The sequence below is a fragment of the Triturus cristatus genome, chromosome 1_2 (assembly GCF_964204655.1).
Source record: "Triturus cristatus chromosome 1_2, aTriCri1.1, whole genome shotgun sequence".
NCBI classification, from domain to species: Eukaryota; Metazoa; Chordata; class Amphibia; order Caudata; family Salamandridae; genus Triturus; species Triturus cristatus.
In genome coordinates, this window is record NC_140580.1 from 971,090,943 (window position 1) to 971,108,666 (window position 17,724).

At 41.6% G+C, this 17,724-nt stretch overlaps 1 protein-coding gene across 3 annotated transcripts in view; it reads left to right on the forward strand.

The window, feature by feature from the left end:
* Positions 1 to 17,724, forward strand: part of FKBP15 (FKBP prolyl isomerase family member 15) — a 371,570-nt gene that overhangs the window by 132,891 nt on the left and 220,955 nt on the right. For all 3 annotated transcript variants that reach the window (XM_085610375.1, XM_085610359.1, XM_085610368.1), the window contains exons 10-13: positions 772 to 914; positions 3,818 to 3,866; positions 4,798 to 4,917; positions 13,361 to 13,463. In XM_085610375.1, coding sequence (XP_085466501.1) covers positions 772 to 914; positions 3,818 to 3,866; positions 4,798 to 4,917; positions 13,361 to 13,463 — 415 coding nt within the window. The remainder of the gene's footprint in view (positions 1 to 771; positions 915 to 3,817; positions 3,867 to 4,797; positions 4,918 to 13,360; positions 13,464 to 17,724) is intronic.

Here is a 17,724-nt window from a genome sequence, read left to right on the forward strand (position 1 = left end):
TGGCGGTTGATTGTGACACTTTGGGAACATGCTAACATTCAAAGGAGTACAGTATTCATCAGGCTCCAAGCGTCGTGTGATGAGGCGGGATGCAGCTCCTATTGAGTAGGTGACAGTGGGCAGCTGTGCCATTTGAGCTGAAGGATACATGATGCATGCAGCGGTGTATTGGATCCCAAGGTTTCTAGATTTGGTGGTGGGAGAGGTGGCTAGTGGATTATAATATTGAGAGGGAAGATGCTGGCGAAGGGCAAGATGATGGGTATAAGTATGGGAAATGGAAAATGTTAGTTCTGTCTAAGTTGAACAATAGTGATCACAGAATGACAAACACATTAATCAAGTTACTTTCACCTAGAAGTGATGGTGTAAGAAAGGACACATATATTTAGGTGTTTTTCAAATCTAAGTAGTAGCCTTTCCAAATTGGAAGATGATACCCCGAATGGAGATGATGTATTTAGTAGATGAAAGGACTCCAGCACATGCTTGTAGGACAGTCACCGGAGAATCAACAGACCCACAGAGCATGACCAGCCAAAGAGGTCAGACATGAACCTGGAGAGTCATGCATCAGTGACAATCAGAGCAGACTGAGTTGACTACAATGATTGAATCAGTTTCTCGTTATATGTCTTTCAGATTTGAGACCTGCAAGTATGAAAATGCAGTATAGATAATTGTAGTGAAGACGTAGACATGGGTTAAAGCAGCATTGATAGATTTTAGCTTCTGAACTTTAATTCTTTGAACTTTCTTTTCTCTTTTCAGGTGAAGTTTGTAAAGGACTCTGGATCTGATAAGCAGAGCATTGGTTCGAGAGATTCAGCAGCACCCTCCCCTGTCCCCAGCTCAGATGGTCTTTCAGCTGAGCTCGCCTTTCCACCGCCGACTTCAGTGCCTCCTAAGCCTGGGTAAGCATTCACATTAATCATACATGTTTCTTGTAACCCTGTCTGTGCAATGCTTGACAAACGGCATAGGCCAAGAATAGGAGAAGCCTTTGTGCAAGTCATGCTACTTGTCACCAAGTCAGCCTCAGGGGCAGGTTGGTGATGATACAGTCTCGAATATCCCTCTGGGGGCTAAAGCTCAGCTAAATGGAAGATAGTTTGTAGGCATCTGGTCAAAGCATAACCAAATGAGGTGATGTTGTCTCCTCGTAAGTATACTGTAATTGGAGTCAGGTAAATGTATGTATGGGCTGTGTTTTCTATCACCATTTTGTGGGATAGTATAGCATACCTTAAGGTAAAAGGTGCAACCCCCTAGGACCAATCCTGATAAATGCCTATGGCTCAGATAGGGCATATATTACGCTCAGAAACATGTTGACACATAGACCTTAGGGACACATAATAGATCCCAATTGATATAGTTTTCCTTTGTAATCATGTGTAGGGGAGGCTGGAGAATTTAAAACAAAAAAAACCTCTTCCCAACACATTTTTAACTTGAAGGTAAAAGTGAAAAGTCTTATAATGAAGAAATCCCCATGGAGCCCTCCGTCAACCACAAAATATATATGAATGAGAGGAGGAATCCAATGATAAAGCAGGACTTACCACTATAAGCGGGCAAGGTTTTCAGTCTATTTAATAGTCATGTCGGGGGTCTTTCTTGGATGAAAACGTAAAACCTATGTGGTTTTGTCATGACCCTGTTTTTCTTCATGTGAAGATTCATCTTATCCACCTGGGTTTGTCTTGCCCTTATTAAATATCCTTCCTCGTCACAATGAATCCATTGTAGTTGCACAGCCTTATCGTGTACTCCTGGCGATGGTAAAATCATGGGAACAAAGCATGGATGAAGTGATTCTGTACAGTGCAAGAGGGAACAACCCCCCCCATGAGTAACTGATGAGACTACTTGACTGTATGGAACACAAATCCCATATCTAGTAGGTATGTCTCATAAGCGGCCTATTCTTTTCTGGAAAGCCCCTGAATTCCGTGTTTGATTTCATGTTTTTTCTTACCAGGATTCCATAAGTTTTTATTTTCTTCCAATTCATCCTCTGCTCCCGATTGTTCTAGACTGTTACTATTTATATGTGGCCACCAAGAAGTTTTTCTTTTGTGTAGATCAGTTTGTTATATTTTCCTATGTTAATGTTGCTGTGTTTTGTTTCATATACTCTGTTACACAGCACTAGTTTGTTGTAGAGCAACTACAAATTAATAAAACTAAATACATTGAAGTTTCACTAATGCATTTTTCTTTTATTAGTTATGAAAAAAGTTGTGCATTTTATCACTATTGAGTCGCTGATGGTCACTTAATGTGAAACCTACTGAGAGATGCATGATGTTGCTTCTCAGATGTAAAAAAAGTAGGGTGGAATGCTTGAATTAATCTCAGAAACTGGTAAATGTGGGGCCGCATTCCACTCCATGCTTATTTGTTCACCTTACCACCACAGACCGGAACTATCCATATACAAATCAGTCTTGGCCCTATTCCTGTAATAACAGCCCATCTCGAACTACCAGGCAGGACCCCTCTGTAAGGGAACCCAAGAAACCCCTGACAGGTTTTGAGCTGTTGTTCCTCAGTTTTATCATTGGCTACAGCCTTCTCTTCTGTTCTTCCTCGTGCTAAAGAGTTTCCTATCCTCATAAACTTTCAGCTTCATCTAATCTACCACTAGCATTTTACCCTATATTCCAATGCTGTGACCTTTCTCCTGCCCATTTTGCATTTCATGTTTCAAATCGTGTGTTGGCCAAGCACATTATGTCATCCCATTGCTTCTTGCTTATTCAGTTCCCGTCCACACTAAGTAATGCCCAACTCTTTCCATCGCTGCCATGTTCCCTAATCCTGACCAGGCTGTACTGTTCACTGACCTGGTTGCCTTGTACTCTAACTGTTGATTACGTTGTCTGATTTCCCTTCTTCTGCCCATGTTGCCACTTTTCCCTAGTTCCTTCAGGAGTCCCTTCCTTCCCCCAGCTCTTGATCACATTGTCTCATTCTCCCCTTCCCCCCCTTCCCCCCCCCATTGTCTCATCTACAGTTCTAGACATCATATATTTGTATAGTTAGGGCATCATTTAATATACAATTTGAGGTTTGCGGAGCACACTTGTGTAACTCTGTACTTTAAGAGGTTTATAAGCTGTTGTTACTAAAACTGCTGTTATGAATTTCAGGAGTCTGTATAGTGTGTTTGCAACCAAAGTTCAGTGAATAAATAAATCCTTAGCTTTTGACCTCAATGCTTGCTCCTCCCCCCCCCCGACTCCTAGCCATATCACATTATTTTTCAGCTGTAGAGCACATTTCTTACTTATCAGAGTTTCTGAATTATATTTCTCCTTCTCTCAGTTCTTGATCACATTGCCAAGTATTCACTGCACTTACTTTACACCAGCTATTGGTTGCACTGCTTCATCCCCTAATTTCTGTCTGCACTACTCCTCCCCCCCCCCCCCCCCCCCCCCGATCCAAATTGGGCTACCTCATCTTTCAGCGCCTGCTTGTATTGCATCATCCCTGCACTTCTGTCTACACTGTCCCGTTCATATTTCCATGCACACTACCTTACAACTAGCCCATGTCCGTCTTTTGACTGCTCTGCCTGTTGTTCCAGTAACCATTTGCATTGCTTTTTTTCTGATCCTCTGCCTGGACTGATATATCCTGAAGCCCTAATTGCACAAGCACATCACCTACTCATCCTCTGACCTTGAACATTCCTTCCTTTGTCTTACTGTCCAGTTCACATTACATGCCCAGTAATTTAATTTTAATGATGCGTTTGTAATAACTAAATGATTTGAAGATTGTAACTTTATTTCCCTTCGTTCAGAGAGCCAGCAGTTCGGGTTAAGTCGAATTCCATCAGTGAACAACTTGCTGTAAGTAGCTGACCTGATTGGCTGGACATACCAGTGATGCTGAATTGTAGAAGAGATGCTATAGAATTGGCAAATGGCGCTGAGTGGTTGAGTTGCATGATATTCCCTGCAACAGTAATTTCTGTTTTGCACAGCATTTTCATTAATTTGGAAAAGTTGGTGTCTCATCAGTGAAGAACATTCCTTTGCGGAGGTAACGGGATTGCGCCAGCCCTGCACATAGATTGAAGAGAATTACTAATTAAGCACACCACTGTCTCGCTCTTCTATTAACAGTGCTATTCGCAATAGTGGTGGAGGGATGGTTGTGGATATGGTAGACAAAGATCACAAGTTCACTATAAACATCTTTCTAGTCTGCATTTTCCAGTTTTTTGAAATGTAAAGCTGGTTACGTGGCTGTAAATGGGCAGTGGTCTACTTAAATAAGGTGTGGCAGTGTCTTTTCATGGATATTTGCAGATGGCCCTATAGATTCGTTGTTTGTTATGGTTTTTAGAAAAATGAGTTCTACCTGAGGAACAGAAGAAAAGGGTCGGTCTTAAAAGGCACTTGTATGCTTTGAAAAAGTCAATGTTTCAAATACCTGCTTATCATGGAGATGTATTTCCGAATGAATGGATCACTGATGCCCATGAGCCCAATGAGTCTGGGGCTTTGGCCATGCCTGACATGGCCACCCACTCCTATACTGTTTTTTGTAATGTTATAGTATATTTGTGAAGGCCATAGTCTAGTGGCTGCTTGAAAGCACTAAGTGGATGAGGAGAGTGGAGGATATTAGAGGGTTGTCAGGAAATGGTAGTAACTGGATGGGGGAGGGAAAGAGGGAACACCGTCCCAATTCCTTGTTAATTGCCTGAATTGTTATTTCAGAAATACAAACATCTAAACAAAATTAAAAGTTTTTTTTTTAATCCATCCCTGTCAGAATCCTGATATGGCAAAAGCAAAGCTAATTTCCCGTATGGCAAGAATGGGTCAGCCCATGCTACCGTTCCTGGCCAGTGGTCCCACTCCACAGCCCGACTTAAGCGATTCAGAAATGGAGGTGGGTGTTCTTGTTTTCATGGTTACTTTTAGCTATCATGTAATGTGTCTGTTTCACTTTTCCGTGTAATTATTTTATTCCAGGTCATTTAGTTAATTTTGTGTTTTGGCACATGGCGGCGTGTTGCTCCCTTTTTGCTCATTACCAGTACCTACTCTCCTACATCCAACACAGCAGTTGAAAACTTCTTTGGACTGAGCATTTTTGTGCAACGTGCTTGTGCAGATATGTAGTCTGATTTAGAGTTTGATGGCTGCAGGACATCAATCAAAAAGTGACGGATCTCCACTCTGTCTTAATTAGAATACATAGATGTTTATGCTGTTTAAATAGGGCCAACAGGACATCGGCTGTTTGTTTTGGCAGATGTCCTGCTTCTGTCAAACTCTAAATGCAGCCTAGAACCTGAATAGGGTTGTTTGTAGAGGAGTTCTTAAGCCCAAAAGGTGGCGTTGTTTGACCTTATGCAGATTTCACTGGATTGCTAATTTTAAGGACTTCACATAGTTTATTCAGTTTCAGCTTTTGCATTGGACACACACGATAGGTGCCAAATGTCTAGAGAACTGTAAAATCCCATTTTGTTTGTCTAGATTAAGCAAATGTATGCCACTAAATCAATGCAAACTACATTGGCAGTCACTGTTTCACAGCCAGTACTTCAGACGTACGATTACTTTGTAACTTGACAAGCACATTTCTAAATGTATATATTCATTCTCTCTCTCTCTCTCTCCCTCTCCCTTAGTTCTACCCAAATAACACTGAAATACACCAACTATAGTTTGGTCTACTAACTATGACTTTCACTCCCCATCATCCAATGCTTAGGAGCTCACATATTACATCATTGACATGTTAAATGATATTGTTGACATCACTTATTATAATAAAATACTAACATTGATCATGACCTTACTGATGTGGTCATTAAAAGATTCTGGTATGGGCTTTCAAAATAAAGGAATAATACTAACAACCTAAATTGATGGGTGGACCTTCTGCCAGGCCATGCACCAAGCCCTTTACGAGCATCCAGCCATGTTGTGCACAGCCTTTGGCCGAGTCCATACTTTGGCCAGGTCCTTCGTCATAGAACCCGTGTGCAGTTCACACTAGCTGTGCACAGCCTTCAGCCATGCCCTGTACCCAATCCACCATGTATGGCCAACCCCTACCCCAGCATATCGCCCATTGCCGGGGGGGGGGGGGGTTGGTTACTGCAGCGCCTGGCCTTTAGACCGGCACTGCGCCAATGACCCCCCCCCCCCTCCTCCCCCACCAAATTCTTATGCCTTTGGCCGTGTGCTGGATGGCTTACCCACAGGGCTTGGCATTGGCCAGACCCTGAACTTGTCCATCTGAAAATGCCCAACCCACATTCTCATCCCATTTGTTTCAATTTTACAAGTATTAGGTGATGTAATATATGAGGTCACAGGCAGTGCATACTGGGGCTACAAGTTTTAGTTAGTTGACAGTGGTTTGTGGGTTAATGTCTGCTCATGTCTCAATCCAACTTAAACATAATGTCACTTTAATCTTTATGGTTTTTAATTGAATTTATGTTTGCTTTGTTTATAAATGTAAGTTATGATTTTAGAACCTAACCTAACAAGAGCGTCACTTTAACTGTAGATTTTTTCAATGAGCCCCGTTTTTTATAATCTTGTTTTAAACTGTCCAATGCCACCCGAGTGCGGAGAACCTCTGCTGCGCATAGCCTTCGGGCATGCGTGCCCAGCCCACATTGTTTTTCCCCCTTTTTAAAAACCTATTTGAATACGGCGTGTACTCCAGCATACCCACAATGCAGCCTTCCACCCTGTGGTACCGCAGTACCATGCAAGCTTCCTTGAGGTGCTGAGGTACTTTGGGTTCTTGCGCTTGCAGAGCTGATGTTGTGAACATACTGTAGTTTTTATTTTAGTCTCTGGTGGCCCCTCACCACCCCCTTACAAATGCTTCTGGGTCAGGGTTCCAGAGTTGTGTAATGGCTGCTGCAACATTTTGCTGCCATGTTGCAACTGGACAATCCGATCGCAAGGTACAACAGTAGATTCCTGGGTTCCACTGTACCCTATTGGCTGATGAAAAGAAAAGGCTCCATCAGCCATTAACATTTGAGTATTTTTTCCTTTTTTTTTCCCCCTGTGGTTCCCTATAGAAAGTTGCATCTAACTAGAACTTAACTATTGCTGCCAATGTAATATATCATTTGTAATATATAACATAAATGTTTGTCATACTGCGTTATCTTTGCAAACTGCCCTTTTCAGTGTGCCCTCTTCTATCTGATTCCATATACTTCTCTAAAGCTTGATAATTTTACCCTAGATTTTTTAATTTTTTATTTAATTTTTACACATTTTTAATTAATTAACTTGTAATGTTTTATGTCCTTAACCTTAGTTCTATGTTTTTCTTTTGTGTATATGTGCATTAGTGCATGTGCATATATATATATATATATATATATATATATATATATATATATGTGTGTGTGTGTGTATACACACACACACACGCGCGTTACGCATATGTTATGCATACAAAATATTAATTAACTGACATATAGGCCCAAAAACAATTCATCAAGATACATTAAAATACAAATACTACTCTAATTTGACAGTGAAACTATAAAGCTAAAAACAATGTGTTAAAATGTAGAGGTGTTCCTTATGTGTATATCAACCACCATTAAGAAAGCTAAGCTTAACAAGTGATTACCTAAGAGAGCATTTGCAAGAAGACAAAAGCTGGTCGTAATTGTATAAAGTTCAAGTATCTAAGCAATTGAATCAAATAACTCTTACTGATTAGAGTATCAAATTTGCAAAACAAGATGAAGTCGATTGTGGTCTGAACAGAGACTAAATCCCGAGGACAGAGAGAAAATCCATCAATTAATGGCCAACCTTTAGAGCAATACTTGAAGTGAGAATGCACAGTGCTCAGCTTAAAACGCTTCAGTAAAAACCTTTGCCTTGTACTGTGCACCAAACTGAGATAAGGCTTGATAGCAGGAACAGTGCTCACTAAAACGAAAGCTCTCACAGAGGGCCTAAGAAGTTCAATCTCCTTCCTTGCTGCACTTCTAAAATTAAAACAAAGCAGACTTAACCCAATACTTGTCCTTTCTAGTAAGTGATGAAGGATTTTAAAACCTATCCAGTCTACTGAGTTCCAAAGAGAATGCTTACTATATTCATCCATAGTATCTTCAGAGTGCCATCCAACAATACAAAGTCATAAATTACAGCTCTATCAAACTCAGTGTCAATCTTGATCCAAACAGAAATGCAAAGAGGCAGGGGCAAAAGTTTAATAACATCCTCCATCCAAGCTTGACCACGTTCCCCAAGACCATAAAAGAGCTACTACTGGGTGATACATCTAGGAGACTTCTGACAATCCTTTTCTCTTCAATATTTAAAATTGTGACATTGATGTAACCACAGATCCATCCTCCACAGCTAACAATGGATATACTATTGGCTTTATAAATGTTTAACATGGGTATTACAGGTTTGATGCAAACTCAAACACTGCTTCAATCGATTTTATGAATCTTTGCCCGCTGACTGTCAATAGGTGATGCCACGTATTAAGGAAACCTAAATAAATGCCCACATTTGAAAAGGATTTAACCTTATTAATTATCGTATCGTTAATCTTAAATATTCTTAATTTTGTCAATTTGGGACCAATTCCCATTAAAACATTTTAGTAAAGTTGGTGCTAAGTTCTAAGTGGTTCATAAATAAGGCAAATGACACCAGCTGTTTCTGAAGACCATTGGCTGGCCCAGCTGGTAATTTAGCACCATCAGCAAATAATAAGCAGGGACCGAGCAACACCCATTGGAGCAGATCCTGAGTCTTCCAGCTGATTGATACAGAATATAAGGATTGGAGCCAGGATGCAACCTTGACACATACTCCTCCCTAAGTTAAAAGAATCTGTGCATTCACCCTTAGCCCTATACCTTACCGTTGCCCAAAGATTAGTATGTCGACCCATATGGGAAGCATAATCGACCACAACTCAAGTCGCTTAGGTGAAGGCTTATAATTGGGAACAGAACCAGAAAAAATGTTGCTAAAATGTTTGACCCATATGCTGGCCTTAATTGTCCACTCCAAAGATGTGCCATTATAGTTCCTAAAATAAGTGTAAATATTTAATTTCCAAAATTCCCCATAGTCCTTCATGGCACGAGCTGCTTGAAGCTTGTCCCTGGCCTCTTCTCTCAGAATGAATTTCCTAGCGATCAACAGTTTTTTGTATATATTAAATCTACCATAACCTTTGTTTTATCACAAAGATTTGTTCAATGCAGACAATAGTTTACATTGGTTTACAAGATGAATCAAACCACTTCCTTGGCTTTGTGTGTTTCTGTTCAAAACAAAGTGGCAGTAACCTTTTCACTTTTAAAGGATTGAATTGAGAGGCTCAAATAATATTGGGATCCGTCTCAACGTCCAAGCACAAAGCACCTCTTTAGGGCTCTTTACCATATATTCTCTATTCTCTAAGCAAAATATCAGTACTCAAAGGGTTTGCTTTTATTCTATCTACCCTTTATGTTGGATAATTTCAGCTCTAGGATAAGTGATAGCAATTGTCACTTTACAGTCCTTAAAAAAAAAAAAAAAAGTAATCAAAGTGTGTTATGCTCACTTAAGTTATACACGATTACTCTGAAAAAAGCAGCCAGAGTTTTTAAACACTGTGAAATAAATAGTAAAGGTTGGAAAGTGCAGAGAATCAAAACTATTAATCTTAAGTGTGTTTATCAAATTACACTCGTGGAACACATCGTTATTTGCCTCGTCATGTCTGTCAAGCCTAAAATGGAGAGCAGCACCTTCCAGTAAATTGTAAGATCCCCATATTGACTGACAGTTGTTGTTCAAACACAGATATAAATAAAAATTCTCCATAACAATAATTGATTGGCTGTAATGTGCAGCACTCTTTAAGGACTCAAAAAATTGAGACTACTTCTTAATATTGCAAGGATTTTCCTGACTAAAGTTATCATTTTAAAAATTCACCAGTAAAATGTCCTGTTTATTTTTAATATTAAAAAATAAAGCTTGTAAATTAGGTGAGTTGGTGACCAAGGATGTAAACTAACAAATGAGAAAAACTGCTACCCAAGTCCAAAAGCCTTCCTTGTCCCTCCCCGATAGGGGGGTGGTTAGTTAGCAAATGAGGTATGATCATCTGGATGGAGGTTTTGCAGATTTCAAGTTTCCATTCAGGGTTATGAAGGTTTGATGATAAACTTGCCACATTCCAGAAAAGAACATTACAATTATCTGAGGGGACTTCATAATCTGTATCAACCATTGAATCAAACCCCTTGGTCACAGAGTTAGAATTATCAATAAATATATAAGAAGGGTGTAGTTAGTCTTTACAATTCTGTGAATCCAATGGTTCAAACCTGTTGAAAGTGTTAATGGTGCAACCATAGTAAGAAGGTGGTACTGTGCACGCCTAAAAAGATATTAGTCGGTCTGTGATGGGGAGGCTTGTAAAGAAACCAAGAGAAAATGTTTTAAACCTGCTCTGAGAGGCCTGAATACATGATTTTTTTAAAATTTAGTTATTAGTGTACATGTAACTTGCATACGTATACATCATGTCATGCATAGCAATATTTCTTATAGATTCATCTCTCAAGTCAATGTCCGGGGAGGTCGTATAGTTGACATATGTACTTTTTAATATTTGAAACAAGAAATCCCCAAACATAATACCACCCGACCACCTGATGCTTGATATAACAGTTGCAAAGCAACCTTCCCATCCACCAAGCATTTGCAAAAATGTAGAACATCCTCCGATGGTCCAGGAATCGTCAACTAAAGGAGACTGTACTATTTGCCTATCTCAACCCAGTATGGGCTAGTGGTTTCAGCTTAACTATCTCATAATAGAGAGAATTACATAAATGTACTTGTTCTGCAGGAGCATGTTATGGCAGGTGAACGTCGGCTGTGTTAATGCCTTTAAACTGCTCGAGGAACATGTTCCATGCCTGTGATATATTTTCTTATGCCTGCTTATTCCCCCCCCCCCATTGTAGTAAGGTACTCTTAGCTTGACTTTGTGTGATCAGTGAGTGGACCCAGGTGGCCATAGTGGGGGCAACTTTATGTTTCCACTGTATTGTGATGGTGTATTTGGCTAATTCTAGGGCCAAGTCCAAAAATGTACCACAAGTCTCTCCAGGGAAGGGTGAGGACAAAGACCATGAAGCACTCCTGCAGGTGTGTTCGGTATGGTGTGGCCAGTTGTATCAGTGAGCATTTGCGAGATCTTGGTACAATAGAGTTGTAACGAGGGACAGGCCCATAACATGTGTATGAGGTGAGCTTTAGGAAGGGAACCTAGTGGACAGCCTGTAGCTACGCCTGGAAAGGTCTTATTGATCCTGGCTGGCTTAAAATAAGCCCTATCGAAGATATTAAATTGAATAGACTTTAATACAATTGGTCTGAGTCGCATTTGACTCGTGCTAAATCGGCCTCCCATGGCATTCGTAATGAGGTGTGGTATTTATCCATCGGTTGCAAAAAGGCCCTATAGAACCTCTTGATGAGATTGCCCCATGTGCCCGCTATGTGAAGGGTTTGATACACTGTGAGGAATTCCATTAACTCCCCATTAATGAACAAATCGCCCAGCATGGAAAGGCCAACTGTGTGCCAGGCCTGCAGATGCCCCAATCTCAATTGGTCAGCAGACCAATCGGAGGGATGCAGGGGCAAAGGGAATTTTCCTTGCTGTTATCCGGTTTATTCTAGATAAATAAGACACAGCGATGCGGAGCAAAACTGTGGGTGTAGAATTTAAGCATGTAGAATGTAACAGAAGGTAATGTAGCAGACCTTCCTTAAAGTCATTCATAGACAGCCCCATTTCATGAAGATTGCAACCAGAGAGCTACTGAGCTACCCACTGTGGCTGAGCCGCTAGGTAGTAGCATTCAAAATCTGGGCGTTCGCCTGTCCCCACCAGCAACCTCAATGTGGCCAGGGCTACTCGGTGACATTTCCTACCCCAGAGGATTCGTGGTGTCGAAAGAAGGACTTATGGACGAAGAGGGGATGGCTGACATTGTGCAACACTGTAAATCAGTATTCTGCTCTTTTTAAGAACAGCAATGTGCTTTTATTGTAATCACAGCTTTTATGACATCTCTGTCGAAATAAAGCTTACATCAATAAAGGAGATGAGGGAGGACCACCATTTTCATTAAGGCCCTCCCAATCTCCAAAAGAGGGAGAGTCCCAGAAAGTCATCTGTGTGCGGAGATCTCTCAACACCTTGCCCAGGTTACCATCACAGAGATCCACGGGGGATGATATACGTTGTTCCCAAGGTACCTGAATGTGTGTATTTCTGTATGCAGTCTGGGATCAAGCTGTATCTGAAGAGCAAAGCGGCAAGTTTGCTGCAGGGGAAAATGCAAGATTTACGTCAGTTCATCCGTAGACCTGAGATAGGTGCAAACTCCAAGAAGATCCAACCTATAGAAGATGGGTGCATATTTACGTCTCGGCCATACAACAGAATATCATCTGCTTATGGAGAGTTAATATGGGTCTGAGCTTTTACCGGGATCCCACATGTGGCCCATCCATGCAAGCGCACACGTGCAGCCAAAGGTTCCATTGCCCATGACGAACAAAAGCGGTGATGGTGGTTAGCCCTGTCTGGTGCCCCTGTAAACTGGCCATAAAGCAGAGCTGCATCTGCTGGTTTTCACTCTGGCTGTAGGGGCAGAGTACAATATTTGGATCCATTTTCGCAAGCGAGGATCCATCCCCAAAAGTCAAAACACTCTGTACATGTAGTCCCAATGGAGGGTGTCCAATGCTTTCTCCAAGTCAAGAGCAATGCTCACCGCATTGGGGTACAGAGAAGCAGATTCATCCTTCAAATATCACAAGCGGCAAAGATTGAGAAATGTGTTGCGACCAAGAGCAAAAGCCCACCTGATCATCTTGATTACGTCAGGCTGTGCTAATACATGACCTTTAAGGAATTACTTGGAAGAAAACCACCACATATGTAACTCTTACCCTAGCCATCCACTGGTACAGTGCAAGGCCCTCAAAAGGATTTTATTGTAATGCAGAAAATAAGATTCATGTCTACGATGCATATTTGAGCAGTAGAATTTTTCATGGATGCGTCTCAGCCGTGTACATTGTACCTCCTTTACACGCCAGATGCCTTTGTCAAATTGTAGTAGCGTTCTATTCTTTAACTTATTTGTAATGATGATTGAAGACCGAAATTATAAAGTGAAATGACAGTAGATGTGAGGGTGACACTGATGAAATATTTAATCTTTGTATTACATTGGCCAAATAGTACTGTCTTTTTCTCACCAATGTGCGGCCTCTTTTTCTAGGACCCAAACACTCACCATGGAACCGCGCCTGCAATGGGGCAAGCCCCAGTTCACCAGAGTGTACAGTTGAGCCATATGATACCTCCACAGATCCCCAATCAAGGTAACGTGCATTACAGTTTGGCTTAGGTATTCTAGAATGTGTATGTTCTGCATCCCTGAATGGGCCTATACATTTAAGCAGAAAGTGGTGTACACAAGTAATCCAACACCACCAAAAACCCTGCTTGTTTGCCTCATTTGTATCTTTTACATTTCTGGGGGTAAATTGAAAAAAACACAACACAATCCATCTCATGTTCCATCTCATTGTCCACAAGGTGGTGCCAGATCATAGTGTAATTGATGTTCCTGGAGTACCTAGTAGGCCCTTTCCTTTCTCAGATCTGTCAGTTCTTCGTCTCCGCTGGTATGGACTCTTTGCACCCTTATATTCTGCACATGCTTTGGATGAGAAAGAAAGTCAGGGACATCAAATAAAGTTTTGACTCAGACCCCCAATCACTGTTAGGGAAGCCAGATTACACTTTGAACAAATTGCCAAGCTCCAGAGCTAGACTATATTCCGAGGCAGATTCTCCTTTATGGCAGAGGAGCGTCGCCCACTGCTGAAAGGGGGCAGATGGAAAAACAAAATGATAATAAAACTATTTTATTATTTTATTTTTCACTTACTCGGCCGAGTCCAGGGTGGGGCGGAGCCATGCTCGGCATCAACAGCAGCCAGGCACAGGAAAGAGGAGTAGTAGGTGCCCTGTAAATGTGCATGTTGGTTTGGCCGGCTATATTAGGATGGCTAAACCGATGCCTGCCAAACTGACATGCACACTTACATTTCTCCATCCCAGCTGTCTTGCACAGCCGGGTGGGAGAAAAGGCACAGGCTGACTGTCCCTAACTGAGCGGCATTTCAGCCCAATCCCAGCACTTCTCTCAAGCTGGGTAATAGCATGAGAGCAGCGTCTGGATTGGGTGTGGAGGGGAGCAGAGGAGCACCGAAGCTGATGGAGCAGCAAAGTATCGAGGAAGCGTCCGGGAGCGGCAGGTAAATTCTTTTTTATTTTTACATTTTCTTATTAGCTCCTCACGCTGCTTCACCAAGGTTTAGAGGCAGTAGCCGCCACTGGCTATATTCTATTTGAAGTATGTAAGTCTGACATCAAACTGTGGGCCTGGTATTGTCTTCAATGCAGATTGCCTTCTTGCTGGACTTCTAACCTAAGAACTTTTCCTTTCTCTTTCTTATTGAGAAACTATATTTCTATTGTTTTTGATACTTGACGATCTTAAGGAAATTCTTCTTATATTCTTAATTAGATCGTCTTTCATATTGAGAAATACATCATTTTTAAAAGGGCAAGGTCCTGCACCCAAATCTCCACAGTAGACACCTCCGTGCAGGGAGATTGAGGAGTAGTAATTGAGTAATTTTGACTTGTCTGCTGAAGTAGTGTATGTGAGTCTTAAGCATAGGCGCCCTTCGACTCGATCCATCTATTGTGGCCATTGGGAGAAATGTTCCTCCCAAGTTATCTGATGTTCTATTGTTTGTTTCACATTTGGTCCAGCAAGGCTTTGTGGTGGACACAGTTAAAGGTTACAAGTCTGCCTACTTGGCGTTTTTATGCTTGCCTGACTGTTGAATTGAAGTAGAGCATAATAAATGTGTAAGTATACAATAAATATCATTTATTTAATACAGTATAAAGAGCACAGCAACATACGCCAAAAGCACCTACAGTGGTCATTCTCTAGACTCCAACCTCATTGAACAGCTAGCACACAACCAAACGTAAACATTCCAGAACCATGACCAGACAGCGATAAATAAGAACAGACCATCCATTTTTATTTCAGTCATCTGTTGTGATGAAATTTTTAAAAGTATTGATGCATATGTTCATGCTGAAGCCCTTCATTATACCTCAGTAGGACTTTAGTTTCGCCCTCACATTTCTGATGTGCATGTCGTTCGAGCTCACGCACAGATGCTCTCCATGGTTCCTCAAGATTGTTTTCACTATAACTTCTGTGCACTGTGTCAGTGAACTGCAAGCACCATCGGTGCAACCTCTATACATCGCTTTCTTTCCTGGCAAATTGGTGTTGAGAGTTTGGGATTTGGCAATGGGTGTTCCTGGACAGTACATTAGCCAATCTGCCAAGTAGGATCCCGTGCATATGCTCCCCAAGCACTACAACCTCCACAGTCAAATCTGCAGAAAGGGCCATTTCACGGGTTCTGATCTGCAGGTCTTTTTGGTATGTGCCCACTCCTCAGACCCTCCATGTTTTAAGAGGTACTGCTTGGGATACGTATTCTAAAGTTGAGGAAATTGAGGTTAGATGTATCTGTCAGAAGAACATGTTACTTATCTTTTTTAAATCCTCTCCCTCTTTCACGTTCTATGGAGAGGACTCAAATGCCCGTAAAAAGGTTTCGGTACACTGTGCATCCAACATGACCCTGTTGATCCCAATTTTTTCAGTTCAGAAAAGTGTAAGACAAAACTAACTTCCGTGCACAGAGGTGGTACCTATATGCAGCTCGATGCCATCGCATCTGGGGTGTTACGAGGCCGTTGCGGAATCTGGCAGTGCCACTTACCGTAGCCTGCCTAAGCACCCAAAGGTTCACATTGACTGTTATCCCATGTTCTGTTACTAGTTACAGAGGATTATAGATAATTTAATATTTATGGATATATTGATATGGGTGTGGGAGGTTGAGACAAACTATTCAAACATAAACACAAAATAGCTTCAATGAGGTGCACAAAACATACTAAAACCATGCTAAAAGAATACACAAGTGGACATTTTAATAACACCAATTTAACAATACAGACTGCTTTAACCACTACTCACAAAATACATCTTTCACAATGTGACCCTTGCCTCACTCACCATTGTACTCATACATTTTTTGCTGTTCCACCTGGAGACAATTAGTTTGGGGTCTAAAGTGGACTGAAGCTCCTGTGAAAGCGATGTGATAAGCACCTTGTACCGCACGACATTCACTACTCTCACATGGACCAGTTTTTACTAAGCAACAATTTTGGAGACCTTCAGACCAATGGTCTGACTTCTTTGGGCTTCATATTAGATTGTTAGCATGATTCCGAACGGCCTCTAATTTATTCTGAAAAGTCTGAAAAAAGGCAACCGCATGAATCGGCATAGTCAAATGTGAAACTTGTAGCAGAAGATACAGACTCACTGCCGCATAGCTAAAGTGGGGGAGGGTGATTAGGGGAACAATAAAACATTTTTTTTAACGTACCTGTCGATGCCGGTTGCCTCTGTGCTCTTTTCCGGCTCTCCTCACGGCAGTCTCTGGTAACAGGCTCCCCACCTAATCCCAGCGCTGCTCTCAATATAATGAAAGCAGTGCCAGGATTGGTCTGAGCTGCCTGGTTTGCCGCTCAGACAGTGCCTAGGAGTCCGTGGTGTTTCTCCAACACATCTGTGCAACACAGCTGGGTTGGAGAATCCTAAGGGTGCATGTCTGTTTGGCCCGCCTCAGACGCCTGGCCAAACCGACAGGCGCACTTTACAGTGCTCATCACTCCTCCCCCTGCCATGGTCTGGCCTCACCCTGCCCTACACTGGCATCGGTAGGTCAGTCAGTGGAAAATAAAATTACAATTTTATTTTTCACTGACTGACTGACATGTGGACAGCCGCTTCTGATGAAAATATGCTGCTTTCAGCACAGCTGAAACTTGGTTGTCAAAAGATAGGAACGCATCACATGTAGATTGTTCTGTTCTGACAGATTGAACTGATTCTTCAAATTCAGCCAACTAAACATTGTGATAATATGCTTGGTACCAAATCAAAGAATCCGTTTTACTTGGTTTAAGGCAAGTTTGACTAATGACCAATCAGTGCTGGATTATTTGTAAATAGGTTATATTGCCACAGCAGCATCAAAATGTTCAACATATAAATCCCCCAAATAGCTACGTAGATCCACATGCATTGGATACCCAAGACCCTAGACTGCAATCATCTGAGCAAGACAAATCCTGTCACTGTGTTTTTAGTAAAACTGATTTTATCAGGGCTGGATTACAATCTTTGGCGGCATTTTTAACTTTGTCGGCTAATCTGTGTTAGTAGTATGTTTAGACCACAAAACCAGAAAGTGAGACACCAGCTCCAAGGTAGCAGTCTAGCGGCGATTAGACTTGCTTATTTAAGCAATGGAGCTGCGCGCTGAAGGCACGTCTAAGGCAAGCCTGTCTGCACCTGGATGACACAAGGGGCCAGGACCCCCTTGTCCTTTACCGTCAGCTCTCACTCGGTATACACAAGCTGAACTATTGAGTCTGTGCCCCACTCCGCTCGAAGCATGC